Genomic DNA, 16054 nt, shown 5'->3' with positions numbered 1-16054 from the left:
GTGGTCTTAACCCAAACATCTGGATGCCTCTCTGATGTGCTTCTGGCTGGGCGGCCCACCAGCCACAGCCTCAGGGCTTCCAGGCAGGGATCCAGGGAGAAGAGGAATTACTAGGCCTTCTCTCCAGCCCTATCCAGAGAGTGCCAGCAGTACCCATCCTCCAGCCCACTTCCTTTGGCCCGAGACAGGCATTTTTTTTTTCTCTTTTTTTGGCCACTCCATGGCATATGGAGCTCCAGGGCCAGGGATCAGGTCCGAACCGCAATCACGACCCAAGCGGCAGCTGAAGCAACACTGGATCCTTAACCTGCTGGGCCAGGCCAGGGATCGAACCTGCATCTCAGTGCTCCCAAGATGCTGCCCATCCTGTTGTGCTGTAGCGGGAACTCTGAGACAGGCATTCTTAGAGCTAGACTGAGCCCCAGGCCCACAAGTCTGGCTTTTGCGTTTCTTTGGTTTTTTTCTCTCAGAGTCACATGAGATCCAGGACAAATGGAGAGCCCAGGCTCATAGAAGGGAGGATTATGTCACCTCCCAGGCCACTCAGTTCAGTGACAGTGAGCCCAGCCCCTCCAGGACCAGGCCCCCACTGCCCACCAGGACACCCAAGGATCCTGAGCAGGCTTCCTGAGCTGCTCCCCAGGGCCCAGGCTGGGGGCCTGGGGGACAGATGTTGACTCTGCAATCTCCTGGAAAGTAAAACAGTGCTGTAGGTGTGGTAGGAAGAGCACTAGACGGAGAGTCAGGAAGGTCAAGTTCTAGTTTCCTCTTACAGAAAGCCGTGGGGGGGAGAGGTTTTCTCGGGACCAATAGAAACAGGTCTCTGCTAGCACTAATAATTTGCTGAATTTCACAGACCACTCACCCTGGGCTTTTTGCCAAGCCCTCAGTAGCAGTTGCTATGAATGCAGGTGTCCCGGCAGGGGTGGGCTGAGACTATAGAAGGCAGATAATTCCAGGAGACCCTGAAATAGGGATGAGATTCTGTCTCACCTCTTTGGGCACTGAAGCCCTCCAGGAGGCAGGGAAACAAACCTGTGCTGACAGGATCTCCTCACAGCCAGGGACAGAAGAGGTCCAACCCCGGGCCAAGGATAAGGTCAGCCTCACCTCCATCACCATCCCGCCTCCCTTGTTTTCATGATCTCATTTGATCCTCACAATAGCCCTATGGAGAATGCAAGGCATGGGCTCTGCTCCCCATTTCACAGATGAGAAAACTGAGACTCAGGGGATGGGAGGGACTTGCCAGTCAGTTTGAAAACACACAACTCGGATCTTCAGAATCCAAGCGTGGTGCACTCCCACTGCTACATGTTGCCTCTCCCGGGAGCCTTGTACAGGCACAAACACGGCAGATCTCCTGGCTCATGGCTCTATTCCGGGACTGATTACAGAGCTGCTTAATGCCAGGCACTCCTCCCGGTGCTTCTCTCATCCTTTATCTCAGTAAATCTTTACTGTCACCCAGTAAATACATGTTATTGATCCCATTTTACAGATAAAGAAACTCAGCTCCATAGTCCAACAGACATATGTCCAAGGACCCACAGCTAGGACATGGTTAGAACTCATCACCAGTCTGACTCAGAGCCCAGACCCCTCCTGCTCCACTCCGCTGCCGTCGCATGTCCATGGTCTCTGAGGACCGGGGTGAGACACTTTCTCGTGTATGCCTAGCCCGTAGCAGGTGCTAGTTAAACGTTAGTTCATGGAACTATTTTTCCCAAGATTAAAGCATTAAAAGGAACAAAGAAGGCTATTTCATACAGCTAGAAGTTAAAATCCAACCAGAACATACAATAATCATAAAACTCTGTGCTCCTAACAACACAGCTTCAAAGTGTATAAAGCAAAACGAAATCAAAAGGAAAAATCAGCAATCGCAACATCAAAGTAGATTTTATACACCTCTGTCAGAAAGGAACAGAGTGGTTCTGAAACTTTTCTAGCTCAGGACTTCTTTACACCCTTAAAAATTATTGAGGTTTTAGATTAAGTGAAAGAACTTTTGTTTACGTAGGTTTATACTTACCAAAATCCACCATGGTTAAAACGAAAACTGAGCAAAATTTTATTTATCGATTCATTTCAAATAATTATAATAAACCCGTTCTATGTTAACATCAATAACAAATTTTTGGGAAAATAATTATAGTTTATGAAACAAAAAAGTTAGAAGAGTGGCATTTTACATGTTTGTAATTTCTCTCGTGTCTGGGTTAAGAGATTCTCCTGTCTCCTTCTGCATTCAATCTATGGTTACATGTTTTGGTTGACATATATGGAGAAAACTGGGCTTCACACAGAAATGTAATTGGGAAAGAAAGTATTTTCATAGCCTTTTCAGATATCCTGGCCATTCTCCTTCAATACTACCCAAAATATTGACATTTGGCAATTTCTTTTTTTTTTTTTTTTGTCTTTTCGCCATTTCTAGGGCCACTCCTATGGCATGTGGAGGTTCCCAGGCTTGGGGTCGAATCGGAGCTGTAGCCACCTGCCTACACCACAGCTACAGCAACATGGGATCTGAGCCGCGTCTGCAACCTACACCACAGCTCACGGCAACGCCAGATCCTTAACCCACTGAGCGAGGCCAAGGATCGAACCCGAAACCTCATGGTTCCTAGTCGGATTCGTTAACCACTGGGCCATGACGGGAACTCTGACATTTGGTGATTTCTTAAATGTATGTTGTAATGTAGAATCTGAATCCACATCAATGAACTTTTCTTACTCAACTGAGTAAGATCCTTAACCTCCATTGGTCTATCTTCGTCCTTTGAGTGGATCTTCATGTTAGGTACAATTTTGACCCTGTCGACTCCCTGAAAGGGACCTGAGGACCCTCAAGGGAACCCTGACCACAAGGAGACACACTGAAGTAGGCAATAAAAAAGTAGAAAAATATAAGATTTCATAACATAATTAGCAAGTTTGATCTAAGGGTTCGTTACGTACAACTTTGCTCACCCGAAACTATAAATACACATTTCTTTTGAACAAGTAGTTCCCTCCTCCATCAGCTGGGGGAAAGATGTGCCTGGACCGACAGCAGACGCTCCAAGGTGGACATCTGCCCAGCCTGCCAGCTGTTCCTGCCAGCTGCCTAGGCCCTGGGGCAGCCTCATCAGAAAGGGGTACCACATCAGAGTGCAGCCTCCTCTTTTCTCTGGCCACAGAGCCAGGGTAATCAACGCCTGACCACAGAGGAAGAGCTTCCCTGAATGGCTGCCCCAGGCTGCAGCCCCCCCTGGACTCCACTCCTGCAGAGGGTTTCTCTCCTCCATCTCATCATGGGGGTCGGGGAGCCTTGGGGGTCCCCAAGGCAAAGTTGCCGGGTAAAGACTACCCCTCCTCCTCTTCTAGGAGGTTTTCCAGCCTGGCCCCTCTGCCCTTCAGAGCCCCTGGAGCTGCCAGGTACAGACTCACTCGGCTCTCAGACCGTGTGTAGTTCTTATATAACCAGCAGCAGGAACAATGCTTCACTCTGTCCAGACTGGGCACTGGGACGCCAACATCAGCACCTGAGACCAGCTGCCCAGGGAGCCAGCACTTTGTACAACCACCTGGGAGCTCCATCACCTGCTGCCAGTGCCCCCAAACCACACCTCCCCTGGAGTACAGAAGCCCTGCCAAGGCCAGAGACGGGGGTGAAGGGTAAGCTGGAGTGCAGGGAGCAGAATTGCTGCTCAGAGTCCCAAACCAGAGCCAGGGTCAGGATGTCGAAGGAGCTTTCAGAACACACACCACATTTTCACCCTAAAGATACATGTCCCTTGGAGAGGTAACATTCCTAGGTGCCTAGTATGTGCTGGCATAATAATAATAATAATAGTAATAATAATGGGGCTTTCTTTCCATGCAGTTTTTCTTGACCTTCACAAACCTACTGAGGGGAGTTCCCATCATGGCTCAGTGGTTAACGAATCCGACTAGGAACCATGAGGTTGCGGGTTCGATCCCTGGCCTCGCTCAGTGGGTTAAGGATCTGGCCACAGACGCAGCTCGGATCCCGCATTGCTGTGGCGTAGGCCGGCGGCTACAGCTCCAGTTCAACCCCTAGCCTGGGAACCTCCATATGCCACAGGAGCGGCCCAAGAAATGGCAAAGAGACCAAAAAAAAAACAAAAAAAAACAAAAACAAAACAAAAAAAAATCTACTGAGGAATTTCTATTTTACAAATAAGGAAATGAAGGGCCAGATGGCTAAGTATTTGCCCCAGGTCACTCAGAGGGTATACACTTGGATTTGAACCTGGCTCTTTCCACCTGCAGAGTCCAGGCTCTTGCACCACTACTGCATCACTCTCTCTGGCCTTCTGGGGAGCGGTGCTTCACCTTCTGAGTGGTCATCCCCAGAACCTCTTCAAGCTAGGGGTTGGGAGAGGGAGAAGGGCGGGGAAAGTTTGTTCAACCCAGAGCCAGCCAGGTCATCCTGGACATCAAAAGAACATCCTGTCCCAGCCTAGGGCTCTGTCTGCTAAACTTTCTTCTGCCGCTTCTGGCCCACCTTGTGTCTTTTGCTCACAACTAGATCAGATAAAGCACATCTTTTGCATTTCTGTATTCCCCTCTGTGGTGGGTACACCACACTGCAAGCCTTGCACACAGTAGGTGCTTTGTGCGTGTCTGTTGGAATATTAAGAGAAGTGGCCCTTCTCCCCTCTCCACTACCACTTCAAGGACAAATCCATGGGAAGACAGGAGCCTTGGAAATATTCAGGGGATGCGAGTGGAGGAGACATAAAGGCAAGAGTGGACAAGGGCCCTAGAACTTCTGCCTCCTCTCAGAGTACCCCAAACCCTCCTATGAGACACCTCCCCAAGGTACCCTCCCCACCAAAGACTGGGGGTCAGGTCTCCAGCTAGGTTCTCTGGAAGGAGCCCCCGCCCCACTCCCAAGCCTCTTGTCCAAAGCTCCTCCCACAGGAAGCCCAACAGAAGGCAGGGATCAGACCCGAGGAAAAGACTCCAAACATGGGGTTCCTGAAAGTGGCCTCCTCTCTGCTGCCTCCCTGGATAGCCCCCTCCATTCCCTCCTTCTCCAGGTTCCCAGAGAGGTACGCTCTCCTCCCTCTGCATTTCCAGTCTAGGTTGGAATGTATTTTAGGGCTGAGTCGTTAAGCCCAGGCACACCTGGATTCAACCCCTAGGAGTTCCCTGGTGGCTCAGCAGGTAAAGGATCCACCATGACTCTGGTTACTGCAGTGGCTTGGGTTTGATCCCTGGCCCAAGAACTCCCGCTTGCCACAGCCATGGCCAAAAAACAAAAACAAAAACTGCTCCTCTATCAGCGGTGTGACCAAGGGCCAGTTATATCACCTCTCTGAGTCACTCTTCCCCCACCCCAACCATAGTCCTTAAGCCTGCAGACTCAGAATCCAGACCTCCCAGTCATATCTAGGCTCTGACCCTGAAAACAGACTACCTGGGTTCCAGTTCTGGCACCAACCCTTACTTAACCTTTTTGTCTCGGTACCTTTATCTGTAAAGGATGGATAATAATCTTACCTATCCACCTTATAGCATTATTGTGAGAATTAAATGAGGCAGTTTATGCATCATGCTTAGAACAGACTTGACACACAGGACGCACCCAATAAGTAATGAGCTATCACTGGAAACAGTAGTTGATAAGGTTGTGAAGTGCTGGGCAGTGTTGGAGGCACTTAATAAGCACTCACCCAATTGTAGGTACGATTATCTTCACCCCCACTAGGCTGAGACGTCCCGATGGTGGGTCCTGGGTCATATCAATCTCTGATTCCCCAGCAGGCAGCTCGGTGCCCGGCACCAAGCAGGAGCTCAATAAAGTGTGAGGACGTAGGGGTGAAGAACGTGCCCGCCTGGACCAGGAGGGTGGGGCAGCCAGGAGCCTCCCGCAGGAAGAAGGGGGAACGGAGGTGTCAGGGAAGAGAAAACAGAGCAGAGGGGGAAAGGCCGAGACGGAGAGATAACCGAGTGAAGTGAGTGAGAAAAGGAACAGGAGAGGCTGTGGCGAAGGAAGATAAGGAGGAAGGATGGAGAAGGCGAGGGGCGAGGGAAAAACCTAGGGAGACGAGGGAGCCCAGGGGAGAGGCGCAAGGCGAGGCTGGGGCGTTGGCGGGGAAACCGGCGAGCGGGAGAGGGGCGCACGAGCCAGCGCTGGGCGGGACACGCGGGCCCCGGGCAGGAGGGGGAGAGGGAGCGCCACTTCGCCTCCCCGCCTTGGGGCGGGGGCCCGGCGGCCGGAGATTGGCTGGGGCGCGCCGCGAGGCCGGGGCTGGAGCCCCGAGGTGGGAGGCGCCAGGATCACTCAGTGCGCCCGGGAGCCGAGCGAGTCTGCCACCCACTTGGGCGACCTCAGCGGCCGGGGAGCGTCGGGGGCCTGCGCAGCCATGCGGGCGGCGGCGAGGGGCGCGCGAGCGGCCGCGCTGGCGCTGCTGCTGGGGGCGCTGCACGGGGCGCCGGCACACGGCGAGGAGTACGACTACTACGGCTGGCAGACCGAGCCGCTGCACGGGCGCTCGTACTCCAAGCCGCCCCAGTGCCTCGACATCCCCGCCGACCTGCCACTCTGCCACACCGTGGGCTACAAGCGCATGCGGCTGCCCAACCTGCTGGAGCACGAGAGCCTGGCCGAGGTGAAACAGCAGGCGAGCAGCTGGCTGCCGCTGCTGGCCAAGCGTTGCCACTCGGACACGCAGGTCTTCCTCTGCTCGCTCTTCGCGCCCGTCTGCCTCGACCGGCCCATCTACCCTTGCCGCTCGCTATGCGAGGCCGTGCGCGCCGGCTGCGCGCCGCTCATGGAGGCGTACGGCTTCCCCTGGCCAGAGATGCTGCACTGCCACAAGTTCCCCCTGGACAACGACCTCTGCATCGCTGTGCAGTTCGGGCACCTGCCCGCCACCGCGCCTCCAGGTAGCGCTGCCGCCGCCGCTCCCGCGCGCTCCTAAGGCCCTGGGTGCAAGTGAGCTGGGCCCCGGACGGATGCCGCTTCCCCAGCCCCTTAGCACTGCTCGGCAAGCCCTCCAGAGGTGCCACCCACCCCCACCACGGACACAGCCCACACCACACACATGGTCTTTGCTCAGCCCTTCATGTCTCCCAAAGCCTTCCAGCCTTCCTACCTCCTCCTAGACTGCCTCCCTCCGGCTCTGGACATTCCCACTGGTTCTCCCCTTTTCCAACTCCTGAACCACCTGAACTTCCTGAACCACCCCACCCATGCTTCCCTCGCAGTTCCCACTTTCCCAAGCTTATGGAATCCTGGGGTGGGGGTGGGGGCGATGCGCGTCCCCCCTCCTGAGACCTCGGATAAATGCGTTATTGCTTCTCTCAGCCTATGAATGCCAAGGGTCGCTAAACAATGCCTTTCACCTCCTCCACAGCCATGGACCCCTGTGTTGGAACTTCGGGAGTGGGGCAGGGCGGGGTGGGGGGAAGGGGTGGGCAGGTGGCTGAGGGAAGGGATATGGCCAGATTGGGGGCTAAATGTACTCTGGGCTATAGTTTCCACCAGCCCCCATTTTCTGCACCTGGGAACCCTAAATTCCCCCACTCTCTTCCCCATGCCCCAGGTTGGGAGACCTCTGGGTAAGGCCCAGCGCAGAAGAAAGAGCAAATTGTCAGTCTCTGCCTCTAACAAAGCGGGATTGGGAGAGGTGCTTGACTTTGAGCCTCAGTACCCCACCTGTAAAATAGGTAGCAATCCCAGGTTCCCAAAACATACTAGATACTAAGTGCAACCTCCCACCCGGCCCTGGTCTCATTATCCCTAATTCCTCTCCAGTCCCCAGCCTCCCCTTCACTAGGCACCCCCTCACCCTTCGCCCTGATCGCTGCCAAACTCCATCCAGGCAGAGTAAGCCCAGGCTGGGCACCCGAGGATAAACAGGAGGATAAACAGTGGCACCAAGTGGGGAAGCTTTGCCTGGGTGGCTAATATGAGTCTGGGGAGCCTCTGGCACTGGAACCTTCCAAAGGACAGCACCACTTCCCCTTTTCTAGCTGACCCAGCCCCCCAAAACAACTGAACCCCACCCCACCCACCCCTCAAGACTAACCCCACCCACGGAGTCCCCATCCTACACACCCATGTTCTCTCCAGACAGCCGAGGGTGGGGGTCCTGTGACTGGGCAGTGTTGAGAGAACGGAAACCTCTTTTTCTCAGGATGGAAATGGGACTGAGAAGCAGGGGAGAGGGACCCAGCTCAAGCAGAGACAGCCTAGTCCCCAGCAGGGATCCCGGCATGGCACCTTTTTTGTTTGTTTGTTTTCTTGGAGCCCCAACATGAACAGCCTGGAAGGCAGGGAAATCCTAGGCTTAGATTCCCCCCTGGCCCAGATCCCCGACTCCTGTCTTCTCTGAGTCCTCCTCGCCCATGATGGGGTGCCCACCAGGAGGCAGAGACACAGACGGAGGACAAGCGCTGTGTGGTAGGTCCAGAGGCAGCCCAAAGTGTTTGTGTGGCCAACAGATAAAACTGAGAATATTTCATACAAAAAGTGAAAGTTTGGGCTTCCCTTGAAAAATTGGTAGTTCTGGCAATGCTAAACTGCCCTTTATTTAACTTTTTTAATTTTTTTGTATTTTGTATTTTTAGGGCCACACCTGTGGCATATGGAGTTTCCCAGGCTAGGGGTCCAACTGGAGCTACAGCTGCCAGCCTACGCCACAGCCACAGCAACGCCAGATCCGACCCACATCTTCGACCTACACCACAGCTCGTGGCAACAGAGGATCCTTAACCCACTGAGTGAAGCCAGGGATTGAACCCGCGACCTCATGGTTCCTAGTCAGATTCATTTCCACTGCACCAAGACGGGAACTCCTAAACTGCCCATTTTTTTTGGGGGGGGGGTGCTCCTCAGTTTACCACAGTCCCTGCCCTGCCAGCATCACTCATTTACCTACCTGCTTGAACCCTGAGGTTCCTAGAAAGATCCAACACCCCCACCCTGCCACTAGGCTGGGAGCCACAAATCCTGAGTTCTAACTCCATCTCACTAGCTTGGCAGACTTGGGCAACCACTTTGGACGTCAGTTTCCTTTTCTTTATTTTCTTTATTTATTTTTGCCTTTTCTGGGGCCGCTCCCACGGCATATGGAGGTTCCCAGGCTAGGGGTCTAATCGGAGCTATAGCCGTCGGCCTACGCCAGAGCCATGGCAACACGGGATCCTTTTCTTTAAAAGAGGAACAACAATCCCTACTTCATAGGCTGAGGATTAAATGAGACAAAACTTAGAAGGCAGTGTACATCATGGCTGTAGATGCCACAGACCTGGGGCAATGGTGCCCACCAGGTCAGTTTTGTGCCCGCACACCCTCATCTCTTTTGAACTTCACGACCACTACTCAGTAAGAATTACCCTCATCCCATTTCCTGATGAGGAAGTGGAGGCTTGGCAGGTGAGGTGGCCGAGGGCCTATACCTTCAGTGGTTCTTTGGAGTCTGACGTCCTCACCGCACCCCTGCTTCCCTCCTCAGTGACCAAGATCTGCGCCCAGTGTGAGATGGAGCATAGTGCCGATGGCCTCATGGAGCAGATGTGTTCCAGTGACTTCGGTGAGTGTGGAGCCCAGGTGGCCACTGCCCCAGTGCCACCCCCGGCCCTTCTTCCTTCACACATGCGTGCACACACACACACACACACAACCCCATGCCCAGCACAGTGAATACCAACAGTCTTTGCATCATGGACCTCTTCTTTTTTTTTTTTTTTTTTTTTTTTTTGGTCTTTTTGTCTTTTGGGGGCCACACCTGTGGCATATGGAGGTTCCCAGGCTAGGGGTCAAATCAGAGCTACAGCAGCCGGCCTACACCACAGCCACAGCAACACCAAATCTGAGCCATGTCTGTAAGCTACACCACAGCTCATGGCAATGCCGGATCCTTAACCCACTGAGCGGGGCCAGGGATCGAACCCGCAACCTCTTGGTTCCTAGTCGGATTCGTTTCCCTGCGCCATGACGAGAACTCCTGGACCTCTTTTAGAATCTGATGAGAAATGCAGCTGAGTGGAGAGATCCAGGAGGAAAATACAGCCCCCTAATCCTTGGCCACCTCTGCCTAATACCCGAGGCACCTCTGACCAACTGTGGTCACCTGTCCCACAGCTTCATCCTGGAGCCTCCCCATTCCTGGAACAGTCAGGACCTGGCTCCTGTGTGCACCACACAACCCAGCCAAGTAGGCTTCCGTTTTGTGTCTTAGACTCCCTGTCTATAAAAAAAGAGAAACCAGTGAAATCCTCCTGCAACAGGTCTTTGTCATTAGTCATTAGTCTGGAAAGAGAACACTACTATTACAAAGTGTGTGTGTGTGTGTGTGTGTCTGTGTCCGAGAGAAAAAACCAGAGTAGGGGAGGAACAAGAGAGAAGGAAAGACACTTTACAACGATGTCCTTCTCTGGGTGGACAAAGTTATTCTCTGGCTTCTCCCTGCCACTCAGCGAGATGGCGACCCAGGGGTCTGAAGGAGGAGGATGCTAGCCTAAGTGACAAGCCTCAACTCTGTCAGGCCCTCTGACCTTCAACCACCTCCCCTACTGCCCCCCCACCCCACACACTCCTACATATGCCACATTCTCTCATGCACAAAACCACACAGCACCACACTACACACTCCCCACGCACACGACACAGCCTCACACGGATTACAGTGCTGTGTTTGCCGAAAGCTGCACATGCTGTAGACCTGGTCCCCTCCCCAGAGCTGGCTGTCAAGCATTTCCCAGCCCACCACTGCTCCAAACACACAGGCAGAAGTCCCATCTGGAAGCATCCCCAGAGATCACGAAGTCCAGCCTCCCTCCATCACAGCCGCCAAACCCTCCCTCCAATTGGTCAACCCCACCCCCCAATATTTCCATTCCTGGGGAGCCCAACACCTGACCCCACTCCCCAGGGAGGGCACAGTTCAACCTGGGCTCGAGACATCAGGCAGCTCGCCACCTCTCCAAACCTCACTTCGCTACCTTCCTCGAGAACACAACATGTCTGTGAAAGTCCAGCCCATGCTGGGAGCCTCATAAATGCTAAGGGAGCATCCTAAGCAAACCTGACGGCGCTCCTGCTGTCCCTCTGTCCACCCTCCCTTACTCAGTGGTCAAAATGCGCCTCAAGGAGATCAAGATAGAGAATGGGGACCGGAAGCTGATCGGAGCCCAGAAAAAGAAGAAGCTGCTCAAGCCGGGCCCCCTGAAGCGCAAGGACACCAAGAGGCTCGTGCTGCACATGAAGAACGGTGCTGGCTGCCCCTGCCCGCAGCTGGACAGCCTGGCTGGCAGCTTCCTGGTCATGGGCCGCAAAGTGGACGGACAGCTGCTGCTCATGGCCGTCTACCGCTGGGACAAGAAGAACAAGGAGATGAAGTTCGCAGTCAAGTTCATGTTCTCCTACCCCTGCTCCCTCTACTACCCTTTCTTCTACGGGGCCGCGGAGCCCCACTGAAGGGCGCTCCTGCCTGCCCCACCCAGCCAGCTGTGCCCTGCCCTCTGTCCCCGCCCTGGAGCGCGCTCGTTCCTCCTGCCCACCTGACCTCTCCCTACTCCCAGGCTGACTTAGTCCCTGCCCAGGAGGGATCCGTGCAGCGATGTTACTGGCACAGGCCCTAAGGGTGCCAGGCCAGGCTGTCCTTGACTGAGACGTTCCAGGGTCCTTGAAGGTTTTTTCCCATAGGAGCAGAGCTTTCTTATTTCGGGGGAGATCCCAGGGTGTCGGAAAGTGGGCAGAGGGATGAGAGAGCGAGGGAAGGCTGGAGAGGCTCTGAGCAGCCTGAGGAGGTGCTTTCCAGAATAGCTGGTGGTGTCAGCTCTGCTCTATTGGCAGTGGGGCTGGGCCTGGGAGAGGGAGGTCTTGGTATCAGGCTGACCTATTTGGGGCACAGTTCTCAGCCCCTAGCGCTCCTCCATCCGTCCTCATCACAGCCCCCAAAAGGAAAGGCATTTGGGCCACGGTGCCCTCCAGCCACACCTCCCCACCTTCCCGTCTCTGCCCACTTCTCCTGCTGGACTGGGGAGAAGCCCAGCCCAGCCCCCTCCCAGAGGCTCACTCCTCAGCCTCTGCTTGTCCCTTGATCCAATCACCAGTAAATTATTGCTCCTGCTGCGAGGCCGTAGGTACTAGACTGATGCAGGTAGGGTTTGGTTTTCTTTCTTTTTTTTTTTTTTTTTTTAAGTTTTTAATTAAATCAAAGAAAACAAAACAGTTGGTTTTGACCAGGTGATCTCTGTCAGCTGGTTCCTGGGCCGGGGGCGGGGCGGGGGGAGGTGATCAGAAGGGACTTTAAGAGGCCCTTTTGTCACCCACGGCCTGTCCACACACACATACTTGGAATGCCTGTGTTTTTGTAGGATTCCCCGAGAGCATAGAGCAAGAGTTACCCTTCTCATGCCCACAATGAGGCTACGTGATGAAGATGACTGTCCTTTTGTCTCAGAGGAAGGACAGAGATGCCAAGTTCCCAGCCTCTGCCACAACCAGAAGGCTCCCACGGTCCTGTGGCATCTGCCCAGTACAGTCTGGGCCCCAAAAGGCTGGGCCACAGGGAACTACCCTGAGGAGCCAGAGACCTAAACACCTACACCCCAGAACTCAAACACCCCCTGGGCACTGGACCTGTAGATGGTGTGGGCAGGTGCTACTCCAAGCTGGTCCCCGAACCAGAGCGTCAGTATCACCTGGGAGCTGGTGAGAAATGCAGAAGCTCAGGCCCCACCCTAGGCCTGCATTTTAACACATAAACCTTTGAACCATCTAGGGAGCCTTTACGTAATACTGGGGCCTACTCTAAAGCAATTAAATCTGAACCTCTGGAGGGTGCTCAAAAATCAGGCATTACTAGGAGTTCCCGTTGTGGCGCAGTGGTTAACGAATCCAACTAGGAACCATGAGGTTGCAGGTTCAATCCCTGGCCTTGCTCAGTGGCTTAAGGATCTGGCTTTGCCATCAGCTGTGGTGTAGGTTGCAGATGCGGCTCGGATCCCGTGTTTCCGTGGCTCTGGCATAAGCCGGTGGCTATAGCTCTGTTTCGACCCCTAGCCTGGGAACCTCCACACACCGCAGAAGCGGCCCTAGAAAAGGCAAAAAGACACCAAAAAGAAATAAAGAGAGAGAGAAGGAAGGAAGGAAGAAGGCATTACTAGATGCTCCTGGGGTGCTGCGCAGCCAGGGTTCAGAACCTCCATCCAGTTGAGACCGCAGCTGAGGCAGGAGGTCCAGGGGCTGAGGGGACCTCAGGCTGGGTCTTGGTCCTGCATGCAAGAGGGGGACCAGCTCAAATGCCTGAGGGGGCTTCTTCAGTGAGCTCAGCTCCGATGGAGGTGTGAGCTGGATGGGGCAGCTAGGGGAGTAGGATTGAAATGGAAGCCACAGGTTGCTGCTGCTCAAAACATCCAGAGTTTGGGAAGGGTGGTGCCAGGAAAGAGGGCTGGGGAGGGGACCATCGGCAGAGGCTGAGGGACCAGGCAGATGTACCCAGAGCAGGCGACTGCGTCACCCCAGAGGGCTTTCCTCACCAGCTGGGCTGCCACATCCTCCAGAACCATGGAGCTTGCTGTTCCTCCAGAACCATGGAGCCACGGCCGCTCAGGGTGAGGAAAACCCTGGCTTGCTTCCTGGGCTCTCGGAGAAGCACGCTGCCGCAGAGAAATGAGGGGCCAGTGTAGGCTGACAGGTGGTCTGAGAGCCTGCCTGTAAATCACCTCCCTGGGCAGTCAGGTGGCCCCACCACAGGTCAGGAGTGGCAGAGGCCAGCTTGTTTCTCTTCACCCCTGAGGAAGCCACTGCCCCCCACCCTCGCCCAAGCCCGCCCAGCCCACCTGGCTCCCTGAATCCACCCCTTGTCTCCCAGCCTCCTGGCCCGACCAAATATTTATGGACACTTCTATGGTCAACCAGGACCAGGGATTATTTTTCCACTGAACACACAGGACTCAGCTGCTTCTGGCCAGAGCACAATACTGACCTCTGTCAGGTGCTGGCGGCGGGGGTGGGGGTGGGGGTGGGAGCAAGATGAGGAGGGCTCCCTCAGCCATCCTGAGAGGCCTCAGCAAGGAGGCACTCCTCACCCACCCCGCAAAGGGTCAGGCCCCCCGCTCTACACATTGCTCTGTCCCCACCACCAGCTGTCCCTCCCTCCCCCAGGACCAAAGACCAGGGGGCCCCTGCAAGGACTGAGCCCACCCTTCACTCCCCTTCATCCCCAAACACTCCCTCCTGGCTGATGCCGCCCAAGGAGCCGCCACCGCTGGGCTGAGTATTGATGGCATCTGACAGCGTGGGGCAGAAACCCCCCCCAGACAGCAGGGCTGCCCCACACAAGAGCTCTGGAGGTGGGAGGTCCAGGCTCATCCTGTCTTCCTGCTCTGCCAGGGCCTGGCTTTTGTTCTCGGGGTTACAGGCTGATGCCACCTCCTCCCAGTGCCTCAGCCACATTCCAAGGAGCAAGGCGGGGAAGCGCTAAGAGCAAAAGCAGCGCGTCAGCTGCCTCTGGCCCTTTGGATCAGGAAAACAGTAATTTCCCAACAAGTCCCACCTGGTAGATTTCCACTTCTCGCTCAGCAGCCAGAACGAAGTCACATGGCCAGTCCTGGTTGCAAGGAGTGGAGGAAGTCAAGTGCTTCGGCTGGGTACAAAATGAGAGTTCTGGCAGCAGACAGGAGGGACGTGGGGCAGGCCCATCAGGCTCAGGATCGGGCGAGAAGCGGCAACAGAGACGGGTTCTGGGTTCCAGTGCTGTGACTTAATGACCATATGACACTGGGAACATTGCCCAGCTGGAAAATATTGTCATCATGTCTACTTCACAGGGTGGCTGAGTGTCAAGTAGGGAAATGTATGAAAAATACCTAGAAACAGGGAGTTCCCGACGTGACTCAGTGGTTAAAGAATCCAACCAGGAACCATGAGGTTGCGGGTTCGATCCCTGGCCTCGCTCAGTGGGTTAAGGATCCGGCATTGCCATGAGCTGTGGTGTAGGTCACAGACGTGGCTCGGATCCTGCGTTGCTGTGGCTGTGGTGTAGCCTGGGCTATAGCTCCGATTAGACCCCTAGCCTGAGAACCTCCATATGCCGTGGGTGTGACCCTAGAAAAGGCAAAAAAAAAAAAAAAACCTAGAAACAATGCCCAGCCTTTAGAAGATGCTCATTAAATGGTAATTAGTATCTTTATTAACCAAAGGCCCTGACCTAGCACAAGGCCTGCACATAATAAGTGCTTAGCAAATTTCTAACTGACTTGTTAATTGACTAAGAAATGCTACTGGCAAGGAGGTAGGGAAACATAGGAATATCTTATCCTGTCACTTCCAGAAAGAGGAGAGAATCTACATTTGGGGGTTTGCATCAGAAAATACATCCCCAGGTGGTGCGGAAGGCCGCAGAGGAGAGAAGACAAAGAACACTGCGGCAGGACTCAATACATCCCCTGCCCGTGCTGGGGGGCAGGCACGACTCCAAGCACTTTGGCATCTAACGTACGATTATTATTCCCATTTTTTTCTTTTTAGGGCTGCACCCGTGGCACATGGGAGTTCCCAGGCTACTGGCTGAATTGGAGCTGCAGCTGCCAGGCTACACTGCAGGCACAGCAACATCAGATTCAAGCTGCGTCCTTCCCCCACACTGCAGCTCACAGCAACACTGGATCCTTAACCCACTGAGCGGGGCCAGGGATCAAAACGGCATCCTTGTGGACACTAGAGGAGTTTGTGATCACTGAGCCACAACGGGAACTCCATTATTCCCATTTTAATGATGAAAGGACTGAGGTTCAGAGAGGTTAATGACTGTTGAAGGACACACTGCTGTACTTAGTGGTGAGTGAGGCTTGGATCTGACATCATGCTCTTAACCCCTGCACTACTGCCTGCAGGGGGCAAAGCCAAGGACAGGTGGGCAGGAGTGGTGGACAGGCAGCTGTGCTTCTGCTACCCTGCTTCACAGGGAGATTTCTGGGAGCCCTGCTCAGACCCCACTCCAAGGGCCCTTGGACCGTGGCTTTGGTCCAGGAACCCAGGGCAGCCCACCCCCCTCACCTCTCCTCCCATCTCGGCCCCGTC

General features: G+C 54.4%; 1 protein-coding gene across 1 annotated transcript; it reads left to right on the top strand.

Annotated features, from left to right (window-relative positions):
- Positions 1–6335: 6335 nt before the first annotated feature.
- SFRP5 (secreted frizzled related protein 5) lies at positions 6336–11617 on the top strand. Its single transcript, NM_001243406.1, is given in 3 exon segments — positions 6336–6906; positions 9480–9557; positions 11097–11617. Coding segments are annotated over 3 exon segments (948 nt in total). The 5' UTR covers positions 6336–6383; the 3' UTR covers positions 11444–11617.
- Positions 11618–16054: the final 4437 nt, after the last annotated feature.

Source organism: Sus scrofa, chromosome 14 (genome assembly GCF_054392235.1).
Source record: "Sus scrofa isolate SSC_HxYL_T2T_F1_AM1 chromosome 14, Sscrofa_HxYL_maternal_Yorkshire_Landrace_v2.0, whole genome shotgun sequence".
NCBI lineage: Eukaryota > Metazoa > Chordata > Mammalia > Artiodactyla > Suidae > Sus > Sus scrofa.
This window is presented reverse-complemented; position numbering and strand designations above follow the sequence as displayed.